This window comes from Trichogramma pretiosum, unplaced genomic scaffold (genome assembly GCF_000599845.2).
Source record: "Trichogramma pretiosum strain Unisexual culture from Peru unplaced genomic scaffold, Tpre_2.0 scaffold3, whole genome shotgun sequence".
Classification (NCBI taxonomy): Eukaryota; Metazoa; Arthropoda; class Insecta; order Hymenoptera; family Trichogrammatidae; genus Trichogramma; species Trichogramma pretiosum.
This window is the reverse complement of record NW_019641698.1, coordinates 2,700,767-2,727,190: the sequence shown is the minus strand read 5'-3', so window position 1 is coordinate 2,727,190 and position 26,424 is coordinate 2,700,767. Positions and strand designations below refer to the sequence as shown.

The window sequence follows — 26,424 nt, the reverse complement described above, 5'->3', positions numbered from 1 at the left end:
GCAGTAAGTAACCCTCTCTCTGCTCGCGCGCGCGCGTAAATATGTCAACTTTTGTACAATCGAATTGATGCTTCGCTTCGCTGGCTATAAAGAGCATGCAAAATAATGTATAGTCGAGTCAAATAAGATGATGATGTACAGGAAATTTTCATAATTTTTTGCATGTATTTATTTTTAACCTCTCAATGCGTTTTTCAATTGTAATAAGAACCTTAAAACTCTATATTATACAAGTCGCAGTGTTTATGAGTTCAATTAATTATCACAATAAAAATAAATCATGACATTCTTATACAATTTTTTTATGCATATATCATGGATCGCTACAAAGATACACAATAATCGTTGAACCTAGGAAGATATACAATAATTAAGTTTTTGTACGTACTTTTGACAATTATTCGTTATCAATTCATGCACGTGATGATGCGTGACAGGCGTCAAGAGGTTAAGTATTGTAATTTTTTAATCTCTTTCTCTAAATTCGCGCATATAATAATATATTACTCATTTATTTTTTCTTTGTTAATACGAATGGGGTATAATTTTCGTGCACTCTCTCGAGTGCACACTTTCAACATTCATAAATCTTTACTGTTTACATTCTATAATTGCAAATATGGGCTTGAAATGTTAACTCCTATAATGAGGGACGTCGATTGGTCTACTCGGTAATTATCTTTTTGATTTATTATCGATAAATTCGATCTCATTTTTTTTTATTATTTTACAATATAACCAACGTGACTAGAAAAAGAAGTAAACGATTCATGAGTTTTCGCTTTAACAGGTTGCTCTTTTCGATACAGCTCGCGACGCAACGAAAGAACGAACCGAGTAAAAAAGTTGAATCGTACAAAGCTCAGCTTCGATTCGAGGAGTTCGTCTTTCATTAAATAATAAAATCTACGTTAATATCGTTACATTGAAACTTGTTACGCGTGCACCGATACGCGAGCATGGTGGCAAATGGTCAAATAATTAGAGCATGAGAAAGTGTACAGCGCGTATATACGAAAAAAAAGGCGGAGAAAAAACTTTAACTACGATATCTAACGAGGTTATCATTAGATATTGCTGTGAAATCGCAATTTCTCTGAAGACTTTGCCAAAGTATTTCAAGCGATATACTTTACCCGATTATATATTATTGAACGGGTCTCACTTTTACTTTTTGAAATAATATGAACTCGCGCGCGCGCATCGGATAATCTCATCGGGCTTAAATAAATAAATAAATTGGATTATCGAACGCGAACTGTGGTGACGGCTCTCGTAACAATTTGTTCTTGGAAAACGTCTTGGAAAATTCTGCAACTATACTCGATAGCGCGCGGGGCATAATCAATCAAAATGCGAGATTTTGCGCTGCTTGTGCGTAACACAGAGAGAGAAAGAGAGAAAACGCGCGAATCGGAATGCCAAGAAATCATCAAATGCCAGTAAAATAGTTTCATCTCCTCGGAAGATGTTAAGTGCCGACACGCCTCGGGCGGGTTACTACATATAATACAGAAAGCGTACATACGTATATCGTGTATATCATCTTTCGACCGATTGATCATGCAATTTTTTGTGCATCGCTTTGTTTACGTGTATCTAATCTCTCCCGACGAACCGTTCGGCCAACGAATTGCATGTACAATAAGCGATGATATACTTCACACACACGATTGTAATTGTTCGCGAAAATTCCAATCAACTAGAGTGCAATGAACATCTGCCGATGCCGCGACGATGATGGATCAGCTTCAACGTATTACACACGTCGCGCGCAATTGTACAATTGTATATCGATGATATTTTTGTGCGAATTCCCTCGCTCTTGAGAGAAAGAGAGAGAGAGAGAGAGAGAGAGAGAAGCGCGCGACCCTCATCAATAAGCAGATATTATAGCTTGGAGTTGGCTGGAGATATCGGGAACTTTAATCGAGACGGGCGTGCCGCCGCTCGTTTCTATGCCGATTTTTGACAAATTTCAATTGCACCTTACATACACGCGTATAATACCGGAAGATTTTTTGGGATAATAACGTGTGCGATGCGCTGGACACGCGTGGATATCCAGCGACGCACACATCGTCGTACCGAATAAATCGATGTTCGCTCGAGCGTCATTGACACATGCGTCGCCAGGGACGAGATATTGTCGCGCGAGCATTAGCCCTGAGTATTTCGATATCGACCCGATAACGTATAATCTTACATATTGCATTGGGACAACGACGTGTACCGGACGCGTGCGATGTCGATCTATACAATATTATAATCTTAACACTATCATTATTATACTTATAAACATATTCATATATAATCTAATGCACATACATATAAATATGGATTAATAGCTGCATTTTAATTCGTCTATTTATAACGGAGAACAGTTGCTGTCGTCGTTTGTATTGTATATGCACGAGGCAAATATCGCGCAGTTTACTTTTTATTTATCGTATAAGTGGCGCGTGTCATATCTATACATTCAGGCTGCGTAAGGGCCACCTTCTTTCGCCTCGTATATAATATTATATATATACGTATGATAATATGCGTCACTAGGCCCCGATTAGGAACATATATTGTCACTCGTCTCACACACACACACACACACACACACACACACTACATCGTATCTTCCTCGTCATTTATTAATCGTTAATGCTATCTATTTTCTAAATTGTTTCTGTTTTTTATTCATTGTTATTATTATTACTTTTTTTTCACCCATTCGTAACGAAGATCCAATTGTTTTTTCGCGCAATTCACTATCTTTGTAGTTTATTGCATCTTTTGAATTGACGCGATAATTCGTTATGCGACGTCTCATTTCGGAAGCATCTCGTTTAATTGTCCACCGTGTGCATCCTCGTTAGTTTTTGCGTCTGTATATACTTGCATCGTACACGTTGCGTCGTGCGCTGAAACGCGCGCGTGGCTCTACTCGATTTTCCTTCACCTTGATAACTTTTTTTTGTTTTCTATCAAACTCTCCTTGAAGCTTTATCATTTTCGATTACCTCTTAGCTCGACGAGTATTATTAAAAATGGTCTCGAATTTGACTTTCTTTCATTTTCATTGAAATTGATCGTAATTAGTTACAAGTAAAAAACCATAATTTTTTCCTTCTAAAAGTGAAAGTACTTATTATTATCGCTATTTGTTTTTGTTATACTGATATAGTATTTTTCGGTGACATTTATGAAATTATTAACATTGCATAAATGTGTCGCACACGATGCGAACCTCTCTTCGTCATTTGGCAGCTTTTGCATTGTCTTATATGTACAGGATATGATAAAAAAAGTGCTGTTTCTTTCGATAGTAGAATTTTTTGCATTTTTCTCATTATCACTCGTAATAATTTTTTCAGCTTCTCGTATTAGATCCTCGAAATTTTTCAATAATCTTGACACACATTATACAACTGGTTGAAATAATAATACGTCTTTAAAAGCGTTTGCGTAATCTGTTTACTGTTGAATTTATCTTATCTCGGTTCGAGCCCCCACGCGGTATAGAATGCTAGATGAAACTTTAAGGGCTTATAATATGCCTTAAACTCGATTCTTATTACATTTTTACTCGTTGTTCCGCTGCTCATGAAATTTTTCAAATTCTATAATATAATTCCATAATGATACAGTGTTGAAAAAATTCTTTAACTTAATGCAGCTTTAATGTTAAATTAGACATGAAAATTATAGAAAACGAAACTGAATTTTATTTAAAGTACTTTTATATGAATTCTTCAGCTATGTTGGTTGTGCAAAAAATTATGAAAATTCAATCGCAATTAAAGCTAGTCACCACCACTAGATGGCGAGTACCGTTATTTGTAAATCTGCAAGAAGCAACGTGAAAGTAATGATATAAGTAAGAACAAGGTTTTGAAAACAATTACTCATTTCTTTTTTGAATTTCTTCACGAAAAAGTGTAAACATCTTCGACACCGTAGATAAGTTAATTTTCTTTGAACGTTACAATACACTTAAACATTTTTGAAAAACTTAATGCGCCAGAAGACACAAAAAAAGAAAAAAGTTAGTACGAAACTAACACGAGTAAAGCTAGAAAAGAGTTGCATCTCAGTGAAAAATTTAAAATTTTAAAAACTCCTATTTAGGTATAAATAAACCCTCAATTCTCCAAGGAATAAAGGTATTTATATGTATCACAAGTGGTAAGCTTCACTTGAAAAATAAAAAAGGGCTTTTTTTTTTAAGTTTTTGACACCTTAAATACATTGCAACTACATATTTTCACTTTCCACAAGGAATTTCTGAAGCAATTTGTCACGAGCAATTTCATGGAGCATTAAATCATTGAAAACGTTGGCGTTCGTACCATTTACTAAATTAAAGACAGCGTTACTTTGAACTGGCCTCTGAGAATAGCTTATACGCCAAACTCCTCTAAAGTTAAAAAGAAACTGCACTCAGACCCAATGTAGGAAGGACCAATGAACTACACATCAAATCGAATACTACAAAAAAAAAACACAACGAAATATTGCCGCTATCGTATAAGTGCGTGTACCGAATTTTTTATCAAGCAAGTGATTTATGTACGCGACGAGTTCGACGACACACACACACACACACACACACCATCAGAATTTATACAATTTTCTTACGTCGAGGCTCTCTCGCGACGGCGCACCCGATAATATTCGGATGACCGCAGCAGCGTAATAAATTTTTTCTCACGCAAACGCATACACAGATACACACACTCGTTTCTTGCAACGCGTATCGACGTCGATTATGATAATACGAGTTACGTGCTGTACGCTCCGCGATGACGTCGATTTCTTCTTTTTGCTTTTCGAGAGTCTTGGTCGTGTTGTTTATTTTTTTTTCGTCGATATCACAATCACACACCAAGTCGCGCGTTCGTCTAATTATTCTGTTCAACAAGTATAACGAAGTTTTTTTTTGTATTATTTTTTAAACATACTTCTCTGAGATGCACACACGCACTTGCCATATAAAGTTTTAATAATGGTCGTACGTCGCACTGAGACGAGCACTGGTTTATAATTGTACTTGGTTCGTTCCGTAAGTGAAATAATAAAGTTTCACTCGCAAACGTAGAAGATCCAGTAGCCGGCGTTGAAGAGCATAAAGCTCACGGGAAAGATGACTCGGGAGTACTTGTCGATCACGTTGACGTCCTTGATTTTCGGCATCGAGGCCTTCAAGACGGACGCCCCTCGACGTATCGCGTGCAACACCTGCGCAATTATTAAAATAAGTCCAATGTAAAGGAAAAAAAAAGGTATTACGAGTGACCTTTGGTTTGGGCTGTCGCGCGGCGCCGCGGTATCTCAGGCCTGCCGGGCTCTTCATGTGCGGATGGTGATGATGCGTCGTCGGGTAGCCGTGGTGCGGCCTGGAGATGCGAAAACTCGGCGGGAACTTGTGGGCCTCGATCTGGTCGCGGGGCGGCAGACCACCGCCGGCCATGCTGCTGCTACCCGGGGTGCCGGCAGCGCTGCTCGACGTCGCCAGGCCCGAGCGACTCCTGATGCTTGGCAGCGGCGACACGCGCAGATCCTGCAGCTCGATTATGTCGGCGTCTGTCGAGCCGGGGAACGGCGAGCCGGCCTTGCTTCCTGCGGATCGAATCACAACGACGACAAAACGATAACAACGTAACGATAACTTGACGCAACTTGTACGTATATACACAATCGAGCTTGTGCTGCAGTTTCGGGCTCAGGATCGAGATAATGAAGTTAGATATCGGGGCTGCTGCAGTGCTTTCGAGCGTTCTATGCTTTCGGCTGTACGCTCGAGACGACTGAAAGCTTCGTGCGGCTAATTCGATTCGAGTATGTATTACTCTAGTCGTGCGTATCGCGGGCCTAACCAAAGACACTGTATCAGTACATATACTGTATTGTATCGAGATTTTTTATTGGTTCAATTGCTTTAATTAATGGCTAAACGAATTGAGAATTTTCCGTGTGTTCGTAAATTCGTTGTTCTCCGGTCAACTCATTTAGAAAAAAAAACTATACGAAATTGAATTTTCTTTTAAAAAAGATAGAGAAAAAATAAAGAGAGGAAAAGGAGGAGACGAAGTCTCGAGTAAAAATTCACTCTTCCGAATCAAAATATTACACATCGGTCGGAATAATTTTTTAGCACGCGAGACAGAAAATTTAACGTTAATTTTTTTGCTACGAAAATGAGACTACTCGCACAGTTCAGGAGTCTCGACTTTACACAAGTTTTACAATAAGAAGTAACTGCGTCTCGCGTGCAGCAGCGGAGTCGTTGGAGACGGAGCGGCAACGCCAGTCCCTCTGGGCATCCTCGAAAGGTAAAAATAGTTGGATATTTTTTTCGTCTAGGCTATGAAAATTTGCGGCTTGCAGGTTCGAAAAAAAAATATCCCTTGGGAGTAGGTGAGGGAGAAAGACGTAGATATATGCATATGAGCTGCTCATGCGGGAAGTGGCGGCATCAGCAATCGTCTCGGCGTGCGCAATTAGCCCAGAGAAGCGTGTCTTTTTTCCGCGTTGCCTCTCGTCTCTCTTATACTCTTTGCTACTTACTCGCGCGCTCTTTTTTGCGGCAGTCTATGAGCCATGGTACTCGGGTCTCTCTCTCTCTCTCTCTCTCTCTCTCTCAATCACGGGCTCTTTAGCAGTTCGTCGCTTACACACACACAAACCGTCACATACATATAGTCGCCATGCTTGTGTATAATGTGTCGCGCGTCGTCGGTGCTCCAAGCCGTGCGTCATGCAGATATACAAGTATATAACTTATGCTGCACGTACCAGTCTTTGACGAGCAAATGGTTTTTTTCTCTTCGGTCTCTTTTTTCTTGCTCTTCTTTTTGGCGCGGGCGCCCCAGTAGGTGTAATTAACAGCCGCGTACTCGAGCAGCGCGGCGAACACAAAGACGAAGCACATCACCAGGTAGATATCGATGGCTTTCACGTAGCTTATTCGTGGCAGAGAGCTTCGCACCCCGGTCGAGATTGTCGTCATCGTCAGCACCGTCGTTATGCCTGTATGTGAACAAAAAAAAAAAAAAAAAAGAAGGGTAAAAAGGCAACCAAACATATTACACGCCCGTTTTTGCTCACGCGCGTCTCCTCGAAATAGATCGATGCCTTTTACGCGCACCAGCTACACTTTGATGGATTTTCTTGTATCAACTTAGTAAATAATGCCTCTTTCTCTCTCTCTCTCTCTCTCTCTCTGCGAGGCGTAAAGTACCACGAGAGCGTCGAGTGATTTTCACCGTGACACACAACGACGAGCGATGCTTTAAAAATTTACAAAAGAGACGCGTGAGTTATCGCTGCTCGCGAGAGTGCACCGACGATCGATTTAATCGAACGTTACAAATTCCAGCTTCTACATATACGAGATGGGCAATCGTTTAATTGAGCAATAAAATTTCATTAAGCGCTTCCGTGCGCAGCTTGTAAAACGAACGAATCAATCAACATACTCGCTCGTCTCTAAGAATATTAATTTTTTTCTCTCTTTCTTTTTTCGACAATTTTACTCGGGAACGAGGCATTAAAGGACTTTTACACGAATTGCTTTTGCCATCCACCCATTTATAAATGCTGGTACACAGTTGGTCGAAGTATAAAACTCGCGCAAACTTTGCCGCCGCGAAGATTTAATCAGGCTTACGTGTTATTGTTCGCAGATGAAGAAAAACATTAAAATGTCCCGTTCAATGAAATTATTGTGCCATTCTTGATGCCGCACCCAAGTCGAACTTGCGAATTATAAATAAAGTTTCGTTTCAAACTTCGGCAGCGTTATTCTTATTAATTCTTTGCTTGCATCGCGGCACACGAAAAGTGTCGTTATAAATGGTACTCTAAACGCGTCGGAACTGTAAACATACGACATTTTCCGTATCGTCGTATAAAGTCTGAATGGTGTCCATTGAATAAAGGCAAAACAAAAGTAACGCCTAAAGTAAATATAGTAAGGAATAATAATAACGATGGACTGACCGAGCGCGACCCGAGCACTGGTGGCCTCGTGATTGATCCAGAAGCTGACCCAGCTCAGCATGACGATGAGTATGCTCGGCAGGTAGGTCTGGAAGACAAAGTAGCCGATGTTGCGCTGCAGCTTGAAGCTCAGCGACAGCCTCTGATAGATGCCGGTGGCGAGCTTCTCCTTCCTATCGTTCGTCTCGTAGCCGATTATCGTGAATTGCGGCAATTCGGCCTCGTTGACGCCCCGTACCGGTGTCTCCTTCCAGGCCATCACCACGTCGAGGACCGTGTAGCCGTCTGCGAATTATTGCATTGAGTGTAAAACGATTGTCGAGAAAAATCTCTCCTGTAAAAGTACGCGACGATTTTTCATTGTTTTTTTCTCCGTCGAAAGTAAACAATGACGCTACGATAGATACGCAAGTGTGTAAGCGAGTGCTTTCACTTTTTTTTACCCCTTCCTCGAGCTAAATGTTTTGTTTCCTGTCGCGCGAGTACTCGGCGGAGCTTTTATTTACAAGCTTCTCTTCACTCCCTCTCGCTTTCTTGAGCTTTGTGCCGTTGTGCGCGAGCCAAGAGGCTATTACGGGGCCATTTGTAAGTTCCTCGAGTTGTATCCGCACCCACACTCGTATAAAAAAAAACGAATACAAAAACGAAAAAATAAAAACTTCCTTATACGGCACGTCCCTCGAATTTATAAACAAATGAAATTTTTTTCCTCTCTTCCTCCGAAGATTAAGAGCGGATATTACGGTACCCAAACGTTATTACTCGGTGCGCGCAAGAGTAGCGGCAAAGTCGAGGATCTAATATTATTATAATGGTTACATTGGTCTGGTTAACGGGCGAATTCAAGGCGCGGAGCTTCGCTTGTGCCCCAAGAAGGTAATCCGATCTATCACGACTCCGTGGATCTATGTTCTATATCCTTCGAGTCTCGACACATATATTATAATGGAAATACGAATGGATTACTCTCTCTCTCTCTCTCTCCTTTCTGCTTCGCTATACTCGCGCTTGGCCTTCCAAATATAATACCCAACATCTATCTCGACTCTTGTGCACAAAGACGATTTTACACGTATATGACACACGCGCGCACGATGCGAGAGACACATGTTCCGCGCTCGTCGAGAGCTTTATCTCCGCTAAGACAGAATTTTTTTTTCTTCTACTGGATTGCTAATAGATTACGTAACGAGACGTATCTTCTCGAATGTAGCTTTATCGACAAAGAACACTTTGCGAGTACATAGCATTCGAATAATTGCACATAATCTAAACAAAGATTGGGTAAAGCTCTGAGACGCGCAAGTATCGCAGTTATGATTGCATGAGTCATTGTTATAACAATCACACTGGCAGAGAGCAAACTTACAGCTTTCGATCTCGACGGTGCAATTCTGCGAGTCGAGCGGGTAGTAATGCAGATCCATCATGCAGGCGAGGGTCGTGGTAAACCTCATGCCATACGTAACGGAGCCATCGCCCGCGAGCCTTACGAGCTTATTTCGTTCCGTTACGTCGTGAAGAAAACTGAAATAAGACAAGAAACGTTCATATTGAGTTGTTCTTTATATCTTACAATCACGTTGGTATATTATTTTTATAATTATCATTGTTCCACCACAGATTTCAAAGCAATATCAAACTATTAATTTTCATCCCTTCTGGTAGAAATGGCCAATATCAATAGCCACCAATTGGCTTAATTTTAGCCAAATTTTAATTTTTCAATTAAAATTATGTTACAGATGTTAAGCGCATTTTAAATAATCTAAAAATGACCATTTAATTGTTTTGAAAAAATTAGAGCAGTTTTGATCCACTTTAAATACGTTGATACTTTAAGCAACGACCTCTAGATGGCGAGTACCTTTATCAATAAATCTGCAAGTGACAAAGTAAAAATAATTGTATGAGTTTGAAATTATATCTGATCTGATAATATTCATTCTTTTCAATAATGTATGATCTGATTGAAAATTGAGGTTTTTGAAAAGTCAAGACTGTATTCGCAAGGGCATCAGCCCTTGATGTCGAAAAAATGTTTCTGCATTAGCGCACGACTTTTTTTGGCTTCACATAATTTTGAACTACATTGAATTCCCAACAAATGTACGTATTTATGTGTGTCCGTGTGTTTGCGGACCCGGTGTGTCAATACATGTTTGGGTTTGTTAGCAATAAATTTTTTCATGAAAAAAAAAAAAAAAAATGAAAAATCATTATAGTGCGATGCAGGAGATTCGTTTGTTTCATAAAAAAAAGCTATTGGTTAGCCTAGCTACGGCTCTGTGCACTAACGCGGCGATTAGCTGGTAGCGGTTACGATTTCAATGACTACCGTTCGAGGAGCCGTGAATATAGTACTAGGACCACTGTACAATGTACATACGTGAGTGGTTTATCCACATGGCTCGATCAGCGTGTAATCCGATACCTCAAACGTTCTCGTACGTCCAAAACGTACATAACAGAATACAATTGCTGTGTATGGACGCTAGACAGTCGACGGTGGTGGGAAAAGTGAAAGTATCGCCACGAGGAGCTATGAAAATCGATGGATGATCTCGTTGACATACGACTAGTGTGCGTTCAGTCGCTATCGTGGACATACGTTTTCTGGTGATCATACTAAATTCGTCAAAACTGTTGATTGCGAGTGACGACGTTTAACCTCAAGTATTTTCTCAGTATATATCGTGAAAATTCATATTAGTGTCAGTGAATACATATTACAAAGTGAGTGATGGAAAGCAAAGAGGACACATTCAGGTATTAATTTTTTTGTTCGTGTCATCATATTTTTTGAAGTAATTTTTTTATCCAACTTGTTTAATTTTTAGGGTGAAGGAAGAGCCGAACGACGAATGGCCCGAAGCAGGCGACGAACACAATTTTGACTCGGTGGACTCTTGCACAGTTAAAAATGTGGAAACTCAGGCAAAAGACGCGAAAGATACTACTGTGACACAACAGGATAAGTCAGGTGACAAAATACTCATAGAATTTGAGTGCAAAGGTGTTAAGCCAGAGCTGAAGGATTTATCAACAACCATCTGCAAAACGGAGCCTCAAAGTCGTCAATCTGTTGTAAAAATAGAAAATCAAAATCAAACAGACGAGGATCATGAAAAAATATTTATAGAATTTGAGTGCAAAGGCGTTAAGCCAAAGCTGAAGAACGTACCAACAACCATCTGCAAAACGGAGAATGAAAGTAGTCAATCTATTACGAACATAGAAAACGAAATTCAGACTAATTCTTTGATCGATAAAGATTTAGTAATTATAATAAAAAAAGGATTTGATTACGATAATAATTGTCAATTTGAAGAAAAATACCAATTGAAGCTTGACAAATTCAAGAAGATGAAAATACTTGAAAAAAAGACTCGAACTAAATTATCACGTCAGAATAATTTGTATCGAAAAACTCATAAAGAAGAAGTAAGTCTGGAACCAAATATCAGTACAGGAAATAAGAGCATTAAACCTTTTGAATGTAAGATTTGCCACAAATCATTTGGACTAAAAGGTAACCTCAAAGCTCATGTATATTTAGTACACGATCGCAAAAAAACCTTTGAATGTGACATTTGTCACAAATTCTTTGGATTCAAAAGGGACCTCAATAGGCACGTAAAGACAGTACACGATCGCAGCAAACCCTTCCAATGTGAAATTTGTAAAAAATGGTTTGGACAAAAAGGTGATCTCCGTAGACACGGAAAGCAAGTACACGATCGTAACAAACCCTTCGAATGTGAGATTTGTCACAAATCATTTGCACAAAAAGATCATCTCAAACGGCACGTAAACGTGGTACATGATCTTGTAAAACCCTTCGAATGCGAGTTATGTCCCAAATCATTTGCATACAAAAATCGCCTCAAAGATCACATAATGTCAATACACGATGGTAAAAAATCCTTTGAATGTGACATATGTCACGAGTCATTTTGGTCTCAGCGACGTTTCGCAACTCACGCCAAGACAGCACACACTGGTTACAAACCCTTCAAATGTGAGATTTGTCATAAATTATTTGGCCGCAAGGATGCTCTCAAAGATCACATTAATTATGCACATAATCGTAGAGAGCGGTTCGAGTGTGACATTTGTCTCAAATCATTTAAAATAAAAACTTATCTCCAAACTCACAAAGATGTAGTACATGCCGGTAGCAAACCCTTTGAATGTGACATTTGCCACAAATCATTTGGATTCGCAAGAGTATTTAAAATTCACGTAAGTACAGTACATAATCAGGAAAAACCCTTTAAGTGTAAAATTTGTCCAAAATCATTCGGAGAAAGAGGTACCCTCGCACGACACGTTCAGGCAATTCATAATCGTACTAAACCCTTTGAATGTGACATTTGCCACAAATCATTTAGCCGCACGAGTGGCCTCGAAAGGCATCTAAGTTCAGTACATCTTCGTCGTAAACCTTCCGTAAAATAAATCATTTAGACAAAAATTTTAAATCTAATATTACATTATTAAAGCGAATATTTCGAGTGTGAAATTTTTCACTATTTATTTGAATTAAATGATCGCCTCAAAAACATTAAGACAGTACATAATTGAATAAAATTTTAGAAAATTGTACACTTAAATATCCTTCAATTTCGTCAAGAATAATAAAGTATTTCAAACTGTAATTCATTTTGTTTCTGAATTTTTTCTTGCTTATCTCTTTTACATAAACTAAAATACAAACAATATTTCTTAAGTACCTACTCCCTAGCTATCGTTATGCCAGATAATCCTCACCTCGAAACTATATTTAAGCTTCGTTTACCGAATTTCAAACTAATTATCGTATAAGCGAAGATTTATAATCAGCATAATAGGCCGATAGAAAAAGCTCAGTAAGTAGTCAGCCCATCCGATGTAAGCAATATTATTTTGTATGGAATGATCGAAAGAGAACCTATAGGGCGATAACAAACTGTCCTTGCCGCGGTAAAAAAATTAAGCATTTGAAATACTCAGATCACCATTGAAACTAGTCAGTACAACTGAGCATTATTAGCCTTTATAATAGTCAGAAACTGGCTATTGAAAATGATCAAGGCAAAATCGAATTTTTAGGTTAAATAGTAAACATAAACAAAGAATGTTATATCCCGTACAAGATACAATTATATCACGAGTATAAAACGGAAATATAAGAGAATAGCAAACATTAGAAACGTTGATGAAAAAATGGAAATTTTCAAAAACATTTTTAAAAACGTCAAAAAATATTGAAATCTTCATTGACATCAGTATTGCTGATGGTATTGACAGCGAATTCACGTACATACGAATTTCTTGAATCTCTCGTTATTCCTACTTACGCAATTCAATTATTTAAATCACTATTTCATACCAGCGGCCAGAAAGTGACTACTTCTCGGCCGCTGCGCAAAACGAGAAGAGCTATTTTCTGGCCACTATGTATGAAAAATAGTATACAGGCCTATGCCGCGAAAAAAGAAAGCCCCAGAGCACGTGTTTATCGGCCTCGGCTTCGCCTCGGCCACTAATTACACGTACTCTGGGACTTTTCTGTTTTTCGCGCCCTAGGGCAGTAATATACTATTAATATAGACGAATTGTCTCCTTTCAAATCAAGTAAATGAACAAAAATTTTATTAAAAAGATAAATCTGAGTTCTACAGAAATTTTAATAAAGAAAAATACTAAGTAAGCATAAAATTTTTCGTGCAAGATGCTCAAAAATATCTCGAACATTTTCTGCATGTTTACAAAAAAGTATAAGTGAGAGAGATTAGGTAGAATATAAATAATTGGTCCCAGCAAGCTGACGACCGAACACGGACTTGAGAAGTTTTTAACCATTTGAATGACGAAAAACACCATCAAAATTAAGCAGTTTTTGACCAGTCTGAGCGCTATTGCCATCTCGTTTTTAGCAAGGTTTATGGCGAAGTTATGCAGTAGCTGACCAGTTCGACTTAACTGAAGCATAAACTGGTCAGTATATGCTAATGATTTCTACAAGGTATGCTTTGCGCAGTGGCACGAAAAATTCATTTTCGGGCGCCTGAATGTGGAAAAGTTTTTTTTATTGGAACCGTTCATCGCCATTTTTCCCAGTTTCAAAATATTTAAAAGCTATAAGTTTTAGAATACTTTTGTCGTGAAACTTTTGTTGTAAAATATCGTTCTCTTATTATGTTTTGAAATGTTGCTCTTAAATATTTATCATATTATTTATTTTATTGGAATTCATCCTTAATCATAGAAATAATAATAATGTTTGCAAAAGGAAGCTCCTTGGTTATGTATTAACAGAGATTTTTCCCATATATCGATATCTTGATCGAGCGTGAAAGCACAAAAGTTACTAACTCAGATTGAGAAGATGCTCGTTGATAATTCATGCAGCTTGGCCGCCGAATGAATTTATAGATTCACGGTAGACGGATGTAAAACTTTTCCAGCTAGGACAGGACTCTGCTCGCGCGCGCGACGCAAAGCCTGCTATTATTGATTTTCGAGCCAAAGAGACTTCGATAAATGAAACCATTAAAGTATAGGTATATCATAAGGATGTATATGCACAGACTGAACATTCGAGATATAAGATACCAAGCCGCAAGTCGATTCTCGAGCGACAAATTGCACTTTCGTATTGTGTCAAATAAGACGAATTGCCGGTCAAAATTTATTTATTCATTTGTCAAAGTACACGCGAATCAATGGAATTAGATTTTCTGAATTTTGTCGTGGACATTTTGGTAAAATTTTTTTTTGTAATTTTTTCTCGTAGATTGAAAATCTACAAAAGTTTTTTTAAAAATTCGTGATCTGATATCTGCATTAGTAAATAAACGCGAAAGTTGATCCCAAATGTTTCTCATGAGTTGCAAGATTTTTTTATTGTGGTTTTGTCGTTATTATACAATTTTAATACTTAAGAAAAAAAAATCACGTGGTTAAAAACAACAACTATCGAGAAAATTGTTGGTGCAGTTAGAAATGCACATGCACAACTTTGAATATTAAAAATGAAAAAAGGTTACTCGAAGATTGTCATTTTTAGAAAGAGTCAACTCGTATGTACATAAAACAGCACATGTTAATGATTCACATGTATGAATATATTTTTAACTGACTTTCTTGTACAATTATTTTCACTTTGCCACTTGCAGATTTATAGATAGAGGTACTTGCCATCTAGCGGTGGAGGCATGAAATTATATTATAGTAATTAAAGTGGTTAAAAACATCTCTGAATTTTATAATTGAACAAATAAAATTGTAACTTAATTAGATCCTTTAAACAGTGCTGAATAATTCTAACATTTAATTTGAACAGAAAAATCGGCAAAAAGAAGCCGATTGATGGTAATATATTTAAAAAAAATTTTAATGGTCATATTTTGGTCATTGAGCTACAATTAATTTTGAGATTTTCTACTAGAGCACAGATTTCGATCGATAACGTAATTCTTCATTTAATCAAAAACAATCGTTGAAAACAATCGTCAAACGTCATAACGTAGAAAAACAATGAAAAGCTATCACGGTCCTCGGAATTAGACGAGCTGTAGTGGGTGAACGTGGCGAAAGACACTCATCGACGAATATCCAATTAAAAAATCATACGAGCGAGCGACCGCGAAGCCAAACAAACAAAAAAAATCAATAAATAAAAAAAAAACCAAACGAAAAAATAGCTGAAGATTCGCGTGGAGATAACAATACGCGCGCTCGATCGAGAAACATTCCATTGAGCGAAATAAAATAAATGCGTGTAGGCGTGTACATGTATGTGCAAGCGCTCGCGGATAAGGCTTATACGTATGTGTACACATTTGCTCTCGCAAGTTTTGGCTGTACAGGCGGAACCTGTCATGCAGACAAAGTCATCACACTGGATACACAGCAGCAGCAGCAATACAGCAGAGCATAGCCTAGCTCCAATATATACGTGTGTAGATATATCGACGGGAAATGGAGCTGCTCCCTGTCTATATATATTTGAACCTTACTCGTGCACGTATTTAAACTCGCTGCTGGTGTTGAATATATTGCCAGTGTTTTGTCGTCATATGTATACGTCGCTGTATACAGGTATACGTATCGAGAGAGAGAGAAGAAAAAAAATGAGGTCAGGGTGCCGGGAGAGGACCCTCTCCGCGTGCAATACTTACTTACATTCTCATCGCTCGCTCGTGCGCGCGTGTATATGCGAGCAGCCGCCGCACAGCAGCTGCGCTCGCGCGAGCGCAAATTTGCTACACACGTACACACACACACACACATATATTGGCGTTGGATTCACGTACATATATGCGGACCGCAAACACACGGTACACAATACACTACGTCTCGCATGCACGTGTATGTGGCTGTGAGCCCGCTATATACAGAGAAAGAGCGAGGCAGCAAACTGTTTTACATAAGCTCCGCTTATCCCACATTTTTTCCTCCCTTAGTGCAGCGAAGAAATTTCTTCAAGAGGGCAAAAAACGAATTGATTCTTTTCGACTGCTGCTGCTGCTGCTGCTGCTGCTGCTGCTGCTGCTCTATATACCGCTGTTGCTGTATACATGTGCTTGCAGCTATAGAGCTAGGGCAAGGTGAACCGTTAAGATGAAACTCGCGACTCCTTATATGTATAGATCGTTCGATTTAAGAAAGCTTGCGTCGAGAGAAGGAGAGCGAGAGGCGAATAAGGAGATGGCGGCTGCACACAAGGAGAAGTAGAGAAAGAAAAAAGCTCCCAACTTGCGATGTACACACATCTGTATATAATAATACACGAAAGATCGACTCGCTGTATAGGCGTAATATACCCGGCATCCGAGCGAAACGACGCGTGCATAACGAGCTGAAATCGCGTCGTTGCCCATCGAAAAAATCGTTTTTCTATTTTTTTTCTCCTTCCCCTTTTTTCTTTGCGAATCATTTGAGCTTGTAATGTCGCAACGATTTTCTTATTCATTCGACGATGTACACGATCGAGTATGTACATCGTATATAATATATAATATACAGTATATAATAGTATGAATTCAATCTTACCTGTGCTTGTCGTTGGCGAAAAAGGTGTCCGGCACCCATATCTTCTCGGCAAAGTCACCACTCAGGGTGAGCACGTCCTTCTCGTGCGAAAACGACAGCCTCTCGTCCGTCCAGTATTGATTGAGGTACATCGTGATCGTGTAGTCCTGACAGGATAAACCACACAGAATGAATAAATACTTTTTATATCACTTCTGCTTGTGTATGACTTATTCAGTCGCACGAGTCTCCTTTTTCGGTACATAATTCAAAAGTTGACTGTCACAAAGGGATAGCTTCGTTACGTTATAACGCTATATGTAGCTCGCTCGCATAAGCTAATAGACCAGCGCATCCCAAACTCGGTAAGAGTTCAGCGACGTCTTGTCGCAAACTTTTGGACATTCAGAATTCCCAAGTGATATTGCATATAAGGTCTTGCGGTGCGTCGTTTTCACGAAGCTACTCCCGTGGCGTCCCTTTGCACGACTGATGAGCTTGTCATTTTGGGGTATACACACGATATAAACGATTCGATGATGTGCACACGAAAAACCTTAGATAAGGCTGGCGCATCGATCAGATGTTACGTATTATTGCGTGCCTGACACGACAGATGAAATATTTCGAAGTCGATGAACGTCTCGTCGAAATCGTCTGACGCAAAGCGCGGCAGTGGCGGGGGCTCTTATCTTGCAATTTCTTCCAAGGCACGGCCCTAAACTCAGTGAATCGAAAGCAGCCACACGAAGCTTTATTATCGCAACCGAAACCGATGTGTACGTGTGTAAGAGTATGTGTGTGTACAATGCCGACCGACTACGCCTCGAGGCTCTTGGTAATATTAGGTGTGCTCGATAAATAAACGGTATAGCATAAACGAGTAATAATGCGACGTAGTACCGTGTGTGGAAACTCGAGTTTTTGCCATCTTATTGATTGATCTCGTGCCAAACTATACGTACAGAACCCGAGCGATAAAGCATATTATGGAAGATCGCACCGAATCTGTTGGCTATCACAGTTTGCTTATGTATGCACGATGTGGATATAGCTTAGCAATATTTTACCGAGCATAAACGATGATTTTGCATGAGAAATTTAACTGCGCGCGACGAACGAGTCATGAGAATAGCACGCGACTCGCGGCTGAGAAACACAATTAGTCGAGTGCGAGCGCGAGCGCGAGAGAGAGAGAGAGAGCAAAATTGAAAACATCGTTACGATCGCTGCTACGACAGCTTGACGCGCCACGAATTCATGAATTATGCATTCGCGCGCGCATGCTTTTTTCTTATCGCTGTGCTTGCGTACATACAAACTAGCACGGCCAATTTTACAAAGACGCGTGTAATATAAGAATAAATTACGCACACATAGATCGAGGCTCGGGCAAAATATGCATTCGTCGGATCAAATTGACAGACCGAGCGAGCAAATTATTTGATTTTCACCTTTGCCTTATACTATATAAATGAAGCCACGCGAGCGTAGTCGTCGAGAGCGAGAGGAGCTTCCATATAGAAGATATAGATATATGTATCGCAGCCAACCATATAGCACTGCAAGCAATGCGCCTGCTGCTGCTGGCCCGCCTTTTAATAAAGCGAGTTATACGAATTCACGGCCAATGGAGAAAGTGGGTCGAAAACGATTTCATGTCCAAGTGGATATGTACGCTGCCACTGCTATTTACTACTTCTGCCTCTGCCTCTGCAGCCGCCGACTGCACGAAAGTCGATTTTGCACCACGAATCTCAATTATCGGATTTAATGGCACTTCGCGAGACAACAAAAAAAAGGTGAGTAAAAAATGGAAAAAAATGAGGAAAAAAAACAACGAACTTTGGCTCACGCGTAGCCCGGTATTTTTTTTTTGCGTACTTCGCTTTGCGCACATTCGCATCGAATTTCCTTGCCTTCTTTTATTTTTTCCTACACCATACGGAAATTGCGGGAACTTTTATCCCCCCGGCACGCTTACCAAGCAGAATTATATTATACACTCTAGGCGCATTTATCCGTGCAGTAGCTAGCCGAGCTTTATAGGATGTATAGGCGCATATGAATTCGAAATTTACCCGCCGGAAATGCCGTTTCGCCTATATGCACGCGTGTGTGTGTGTGTGTTTGTATATAACAAATCTTCAACCATTTGCAGCGTTTTTGCTTTGTACGTACTTTCTCTGTGCCGTTCGGCAAAACTTATATGTACCGCTAGGCGAGCTTTTAAAACGTACACGATTATCCGGGGAAAAGAGGCACGATGTTTATTTTTTTTTTGTTTTTTTTTTATTCCGAGTCTCCTTCCACTCGAAAAGAATAAAACGATTCGTTGAAAGGGGCCGAAAGAGTATTGTACTCGAGAGCCCTCGATGGTTATGGCGAGGTGACGAGGGAATTTGAACAACCTCGATCGGGAGTATAGTAATGTTTCGTTTTTGCTCTGTGTACATTTCCTTAATATTCTCTTAATAATTTCATTGCTTTGAATAATTTTAGCTCAACGAGAGCGACGTGCTTCTTTTTTTGAAAAGTACAATAATTGACTGTACTATTGAAAGTATTTACATTTTAATTAATGTAAAAGTAAAGGAAGAATTTTTTCTTCACGTAAAATAACTCGATTTCATGTGAGAACGATAAAATTAATGAGATTCAGATTAAATTTGAAGTTTTTTTATAAATCGTATAAAAATCATGTAATGTTTCTTAACGCAATAAAGTTTTCTAAGCTACGCTTTAATAGCCGTTTGCAGATTTGTCAATATAAAGATACTCGCCATGTAGTGGTGACTGCTGGGAGTAAATATGATTTAGTTTTTATGACTTTTTTTATACAATTAACGCAAAAGCTAAATCAGTATTGAGATATTACTTTGCAATAAAAATGTTTAAACTCGAGTGTAAAATTAAATATTTTTGGTTCACTTTTGCATTAAAAATAATGGATGCGCAAAATTGTATTTTTCTACATTTTTCGAGCAGTTTATGTAAAAAAATTAATCAATCTTGATGCATGAATTGTCTGCAAAGATTTCATGTAAAAAAAATACCTTAAATAAAATTCAGTATTGGTCGTCGTAATTTCGACTTTACATAAAATCTGCTTAAAATTTAAAGGGGGTTTGAAATTGTACTTTTTTCGCTCAAGTTTGAGAGAGATGTAGCGCAATAAAATATTTACAAAAATTGCGAAATAAACTTACCATATTAACTTCGGAGATGGCATCGAAACTCGCTATCGTCAGATCCATTTCGACGAACAAAGGTTCACCTATAAACAGCATGAATTTCGAATAAGCTATCTCACATTTTTTTCTTTTTCATCATCCTAATGCACTATATAATATTTTTTTTTAAATTAAAATTGGAAACATTTTACCAGAAGCAAAATCGATACTCATTCCGCGCGCAAAATCATCAACTCCCGTGGAAAATTTTCTCTTCCTCCTGACCCTTAAAAAAGTAAAAGTCGTACTGTGTACGTTTGCTCGGTTAGGTAAAGCCAAGGCATATAAAAATCCCCGAGATACAGTAACAGCAGCTGCAGCAGCAACTCGACATCCGTATTTACGGCTGGCTGCGCAAAGCATTGTATACATCTCTGAATAGAGAGTTGAATTTTATTCCTCCTCCTTCACGTATACTCCTCTCTCCTTTACTCCGTGTCTGTACTGCACCGGTCGAAATATTAAAAACGTCTAAAGCCTAGTGAGTGAGTGAGTGAGTGTGTGTGTATGTGTGTTTGTGTGAGCGTATAAAACGGATGCCGTGGACTATCAACGTCCACTTAATACCTCGATGGTAAACGTATGCATGTATTCATCAGTCGGCTTGGCTCGTTCCAATTATAAAAGCGCAAATGATCGTAGCAGCGGAGCTAGCGGCCGAGTTCTACTCGACCACCACCGCCACGCCGCGTCGACTATTTGAATATCCTATTAAAAAATCGCCCTCTTCGCGCTGTGCGAGCTTGGAAGGGGGAAAAAACGAAGGTTTTCCGTTTTCCGTTTTCCGCAGCCGCTAATTCGTGTGTGGTTCTATATAATCTCGCCGCTCTATATTTAATGACGATCGCTCTTGGGCACCCTGATCGCGCGTAAAAAGCTTTTCGGCCGATTGACTGTATCCGAATTACATAATCATTATAGCGCGCGTCGATTCATCGCCTTGGCCGAAAATTGGAAACTCGCGTCGATGCACATACACACACACACACACACACACAGCTCCTAATCGTCGCTCGCTTTGATTCTCTCGATAAAATACATTATCAATTCCGCAAAGATCGCGGCGAGCCAATATACACGGCATCGCTCCACCACACGACAAGTTGGGCGAGATATACATATCATAGGCGGAATATAAAAATAGTATCGACAGGCTCGCTCGGTGATACTCGTGTACTATATTTACTCGTAAGATGCACGAGCCCACGCGAGCCGAGTCGAGCCGAGAGAGAGACTCGAACCGATAATACGAAATGTTTGCAGCAGCGACGTAATAGCCTCATTGATTCGATTATCGACGACTCGAGTTTATTACATGTATAGGCCGCTGTTGCTATATGATGTGTGCTCTGCTGCACTGCTCGCTCGCTTTGTACGCGCATCGAGAAAAGCTCCGCAGATAGAGTACAGATGGTAAAGAGCATAATGCAACTTTCGCGTTCTTCATGAAAAATCACGACAGAGTGGTGGTGAGGAAAATAAAAGATATAGCATGATTATATAGCAAAAAGTAAAATGACTCACCGCCAAAATTCGGCCTCAGCCGAATGTCGTAGCCGTCGAGGATCCTCGAAATCGTTTGCGTCACGTTCGCGAGTCTGTCCGACACCTCCGTCGAGCCGCTGTGAAAATAGCTGCTGCTCCAAGCCAACAAGTCAACGCAGAAACATATGTCCACTTATTATTCAAATTTCCACAGACATCTCTTATTAAGAGCATATTCTATTATAATGAATTTTAAAATGCGTCTTAGCTTCGAGTTGATACAATGCGAGGGAGAGAGAAAATCGCGAGCGACAATTTGCTCCGCTTTGGGGTAAGTAATTTTTTTCTCCTCTTCGCGTAGATATACGTGTAATAGTAGTAGTAGTAGTAGTAGTGGTAGTAGTAGTTGGTCTGCGCGAGTTACAGCTTGTAATTGCGATAGCCGGCAAATTATCGAGTTCAACGTGCCGGGAGTAAATTAATCGATCTCGATAATTGATGGCTGTTTTTAGCGCCCTATTGGGGCGCGGGTGCACGCGAGTATACCTACAGTAGTATAGTGTATATATATAAGCACGTCAACGAGTTGAATATAATTTTACTGGCTCGACGTATATACATTATTATACGGCGAAACTCGTGATATATTTGCTGCACACTGCGCCCGAGGAAATCAAAACAGAAAGTCAACACGGGCAAAAAGTTGACGCGAGCTCGCGCGCAGTCGTGCACCGACGATGTAATAATATGTAAATAGTTGCAAATGCGGGGATGTATTATATAGTTTTGGAGATACATATATGCGCGCCCATAAAGTCCGGCACGGATGATACGCCCGATACGTGCGCAGCGATGCGCGCGAGCTCGCGTCAGCGGCCAGCAGCGTGTCGTATACGTACACATACGCGCTTTATGTATTAATCTCGGCGGCGAATTCGATGGTTTACGGGGAGTTCTACAACCGATTCGCAATTTCCTGCACACGAGACCAGAGGAACCATTTCGAGTCCTCGATTTTACCGCATCGCAGCAACGTAAAATACAATTTTTATTCGGCCCTCGCGTGGCCGATTTTTCTTTTTTACTTTATAGTTGGCAGTATACAGACGTATGACTTACCAAGAGGCTCGATTCGAAGTGTTGGCCGTCAAGAAGACGAGCAGCACGAGTACGGCAGCGATCGGGCCTGGCGTCGCGGGCCTCCTCGTCGTTGTCGTCGGCATGGCTGTCTTCGGCCTCTTTACTTATATTACATGTAGTATGTACAATCGACCGCTGAACGATCAGCCGTCGTCGACGACGCTCTGGAGTGGCGCGGGCGGCGCCAGTCAACAGATCTGGATCAAGGCCGGCTGACGAGGGCGGCCTGCCGCCTGTGGACGACCCTGGCTAGTATTAAGCTCTTTTCCGCAGCTGACGATTCCGCTACTAGCAGCAGCGACGATGGCCCCGAGGCCTGGTGACGACGACGTCTCTGATAACCAGTCGGCAGCATCTCGTAGCAGCACTGCGCAATAAAATTATTATTACCCCGCGTATATATACTTTATATTTTCTTCGACGTCGTGTACCCGCGTAACTTGGACACTTTCTTCTTCCTCTTTTTTTTTCTTACTCTTCTTTTGTTTATATTACACGCTCTCGAGCACGTTTTATTAATTTTTCAGTAGTAGTAAACATGTTGGAGAGCAAAACAGTTTCCGAGCGATCGATATTTATTGTTGGATTTGATATACATATCTATATGTATATAAGTGTACAGCACGAAACGCACACGAGTGCGAACAGTTTATTTTTATGCTCCGATTCCGAGAGTGAGAGAGAGAGAGAGAAAGAGAAGATGATCCGGCTTGAAGAAAAAGTGCATTGCCAAGTGGAAAGCTCCGAGGTATATTTTGAATCGAGGGGAAATATAAAGAACAAGAAAATAACCGCAAAGTTTGGTGTAAGATTTTTTTTCTGCTTTTTCTTCTTTCCCCCCGAGAAAATCAGTACACGACACGCGCGCACACACAGTGATAGCGTCGAAAAAATGATAAAAATGAAAAGAAAGTAAAATGTAAATAAATCGAAATAAAAGTAAACATTCTGCAAGACCAACGACAAAAAAAAACCTGACAACACTGGGTTCAGTGCAGAGATCACGTTCGCTCATTGATTGCGAGAAGCTATACCTATGGTAATAATCGAAGGCAATCACAGCTTCGTGCCGTCGACTGCATTACTCGTCGTAGCACACGCACTAATACGAAATACACGAAGCACAATATGTACGCACGTATACGTGTTGTATACATGTTACGCTCGGCAGCTCCTCTTTTAACCCCCTCCTTCCCCGCCCCCTCCATATTTCATTTAGCCGTTGGAATGCGTGCGTGTATGCGCGCGGAAAGGTCCGTTGCGTGAACGAAATCAATCGATCGAAACATGACGATACCGAGGAGTTTTCAATATGTCAGGGAAGCTGTTATCATTATTATTATTATTATTAATATATATTTTTGGAAGTTCAAAGGATAGAGGGTAGGTTTACTGCCCGATGAATCTCAATATAAATGAGAAAATCCCCTTCATGGAAAAAAGTGCCTCGTTCCGCATATATTCACGCGCAACTTATTACTACTCGATCGTCCGATAATTGACTAATTGGATTTTATGTACACATAAATATAATTGATGAAACTCGACGGTAGGTGGGGGAGCTTTGTATCTCTCTCGCTCTGTGTGTATTTCGTGACTTTTGATTTTTGCCGATGCATCGCGAGATGTCATTAAACCGAGCGAGTCTATCGATGCGTTAACAAGTCGAACTGCGATGCTGCTGTTCAGGAGCTGCTCGACGTGGAGTGGAAAACGGCGGAAAAGAGAGAGAGAGAGATTGGATCATTGCGAAAATTCGAATCCGCACGTATACCTGTCGTTGAAATTCGTTATAGTCCAAGTACACACAGAAAATAATCGAAAGAGCGCGAGGGTGCAAATTAGTGTGCTTTTTTTTAAAATAAAACAAGTGCCTATATTGTAGCTCAGGTATATAATTGATTGAAATTCGGAGTCAATAGGCCATACACGCACAGAGAACTGACCTCGTTTCATCTCGAGTCTCGAGTGCGCGACCGTTATACGTGTGCGGTTTTCTGTCGTGAGCGTTATAGTATCGGGCGAGTTGTTTTTGCAACGAGCACGAAAAAGCCGATTATAATTTGCGTCTTCGAATAATACATCTTTAATAAACTGATGATCGTGCGACTCACCAGTGATCAGCTGAAGGCGTTGGCGATTATTCTCGAGATCGATGAGCAACTCATGGTAGCAATCGCTCGTGGAGTAGCAGCAGCAGCGGCAGCAACGGCACGAGTGGCAGGATACGCGATTGCTGCAACAGCAGCAGCAGCAGCAGCAGCAGCAGCAGTGGTATGCACCACTGAAATTTTCTCCATCGTCGTCGTCTTCGTTGTTGCTGTTGTTGTTATTGTCACTCATACGTTTGGTGGTTTGTTCTTGACACATGGTCGTTTACGAATCAAGCGCGGGTCCAAAAAAACAAGGAGAAAGGGAAGGGGAAGGGGGTTAAAAAGGGGGGGGGGGAGGGGTGAAGGGGGGACGAGAAAAATAAAAGAAAGGAAAAAAGTAAAGGAGGCAGGAAGACGAAGAGAGGCCAAGCTGGAGTATTTTCAAGTAGACGCTGTAGAATCGTCGGTGCAAGCACTAGGAGTCGAAGTCGAGATCGCTTCTTCTTCGTCTTGTTCTCGTTCCGTCGTCGGTCATCGGGGCCAGAGGCGCGCGCGACGAGGAGCGACAAATAGCGAGAGAGAGAGAGAGAGATCACACACTGGGTTAACGTGTACGAGAGTATATAAAGGCTCCGTCGTCAGCTGGCGCAGGCAGACTGGCTGGCGATAGAAGAGCGCAATAGCCGAGGCAGGCAGGCAGGCGCGCATGGACCAGTCGCTTTGCTGCAACACTCGCGCACACCGACTCGAGACTCGAGAGCGCGGGCTATGAGGTACTAATTTGTCGCTTGCGCGCGCGCGCCGCTTCGCTCCGCGCTCTAGCCTACTGACTCTACCAGCACCAGTACCTACCTACCTACCTACCTACTAGCTAGTATATAACGGTATACGTACCCAGTGGGATATAGAGAACGTATATAGATGCGCGTCGGCGGCTGCGGCTGCAGCACGCGACGGCGCGCACGGCTCGAAATGTCTTCTAGTACTGCTGGTATAGCAGTGGTAGTAGCGGGTAGATAGGCAGTCGCGAGGGAAACGACTCAGCGAGCGTTCGGACGGCCGCAGGATCTCGGTCAATTATTGCGAGCGAGCGAGCGGTGCGCTAGTGGCGCGCGCCAGACTCCGATTCGACTCGACTCGCTCGATCCGCGCTATTTATGAATTATACCACTCGCGTTGACAATCGGATGACGAACAAAAAATCGAAATGTGCTCTGAGGGGATCGCGTGCCAACGAGACCGAGCGAGAGAAAAAGAAAGAGAGATGGAAAAAAAGAGAGAGACGAGGATAGGTATACGGTTGCACGTATAGAGATGCTGGATCGCAGAGGCGCGCGAGCGCCTTTTTTGCTACCGTCGTCGACTGCTACACTGGCAGGCGCGCAGCAGCAGCTCGTTCCAGCCTCGAGCATCTGTGTGGGCAACGAGAGTGCGCGAGAGAGAGAGAGAAAACGTGG

At 40.8% G+C, this 26,424-nt stretch overlaps 2 protein-coding genes across 3 annotated transcripts; one reads left to right on the top strand and one right to left on the bottom strand.

Annotated features, from left to right (window-relative positions):
* On the bottom strand, positions 1 to 25,309 carry LOC106650505 (gamma-aminobutyric acid receptor subunit beta-like). Of its 2 annotated transcripts, none has more exons than XM_014368534.2 (10): positions 24,989 to 25,309; positions 22,854 to 23,241; positions 21,774 to 21,886; positions 20,226 to 20,293; positions 17,038 to 17,183; positions 9,365 to 9,522; positions 7,996 to 8,280; positions 6,790 to 7,023; positions 5,291 to 5,613; positions 1 to 5,232 (listed from the first exon to the last, which is right to left on the bottom strand). In XM_014368534.2, the coding sequence occupies exons 2-10, from the start codon at positions 22,955 to 22,957 to the stop codon at positions 5,077 to 5,079; spliced, it is 1,587 nt and encodes a 528-aa protein (XP_014224020.1). In that variant the 5' UTR covers positions 22,958 to 23,241; positions 24,989 to 25,309; the 3' UTR covers positions 1 to 5,076. The 2 variants fall into 2 exon arrangements, with proteins under 2 accessions (XP_014224020.1, XP_023318141.1); XM_023462373.1 differs by having other exon boundaries at positions 21,774 to 21,883.
* On the top strand, positions 10,565 to 12,560 carry LOC111694392 (zinc finger protein OZF-like). Its single transcript, XM_023462372.1, has 2 exons — positions 10,565 to 10,764; positions 10,836 to 12,560. Exons 1-2 carry the CDS (start codon positions 10,739 to 10,741, stop codon positions 12,454 to 12,456), a joined length of 1,647 nt encoding a protein of 548 aa, XP_023318140.1. The 5' UTR covers positions 10,565 to 10,738; the 3' UTR covers positions 12,457 to 12,560.
* Positions 25,310 to 26,424: the final 1,115 nt, after the last annotated feature.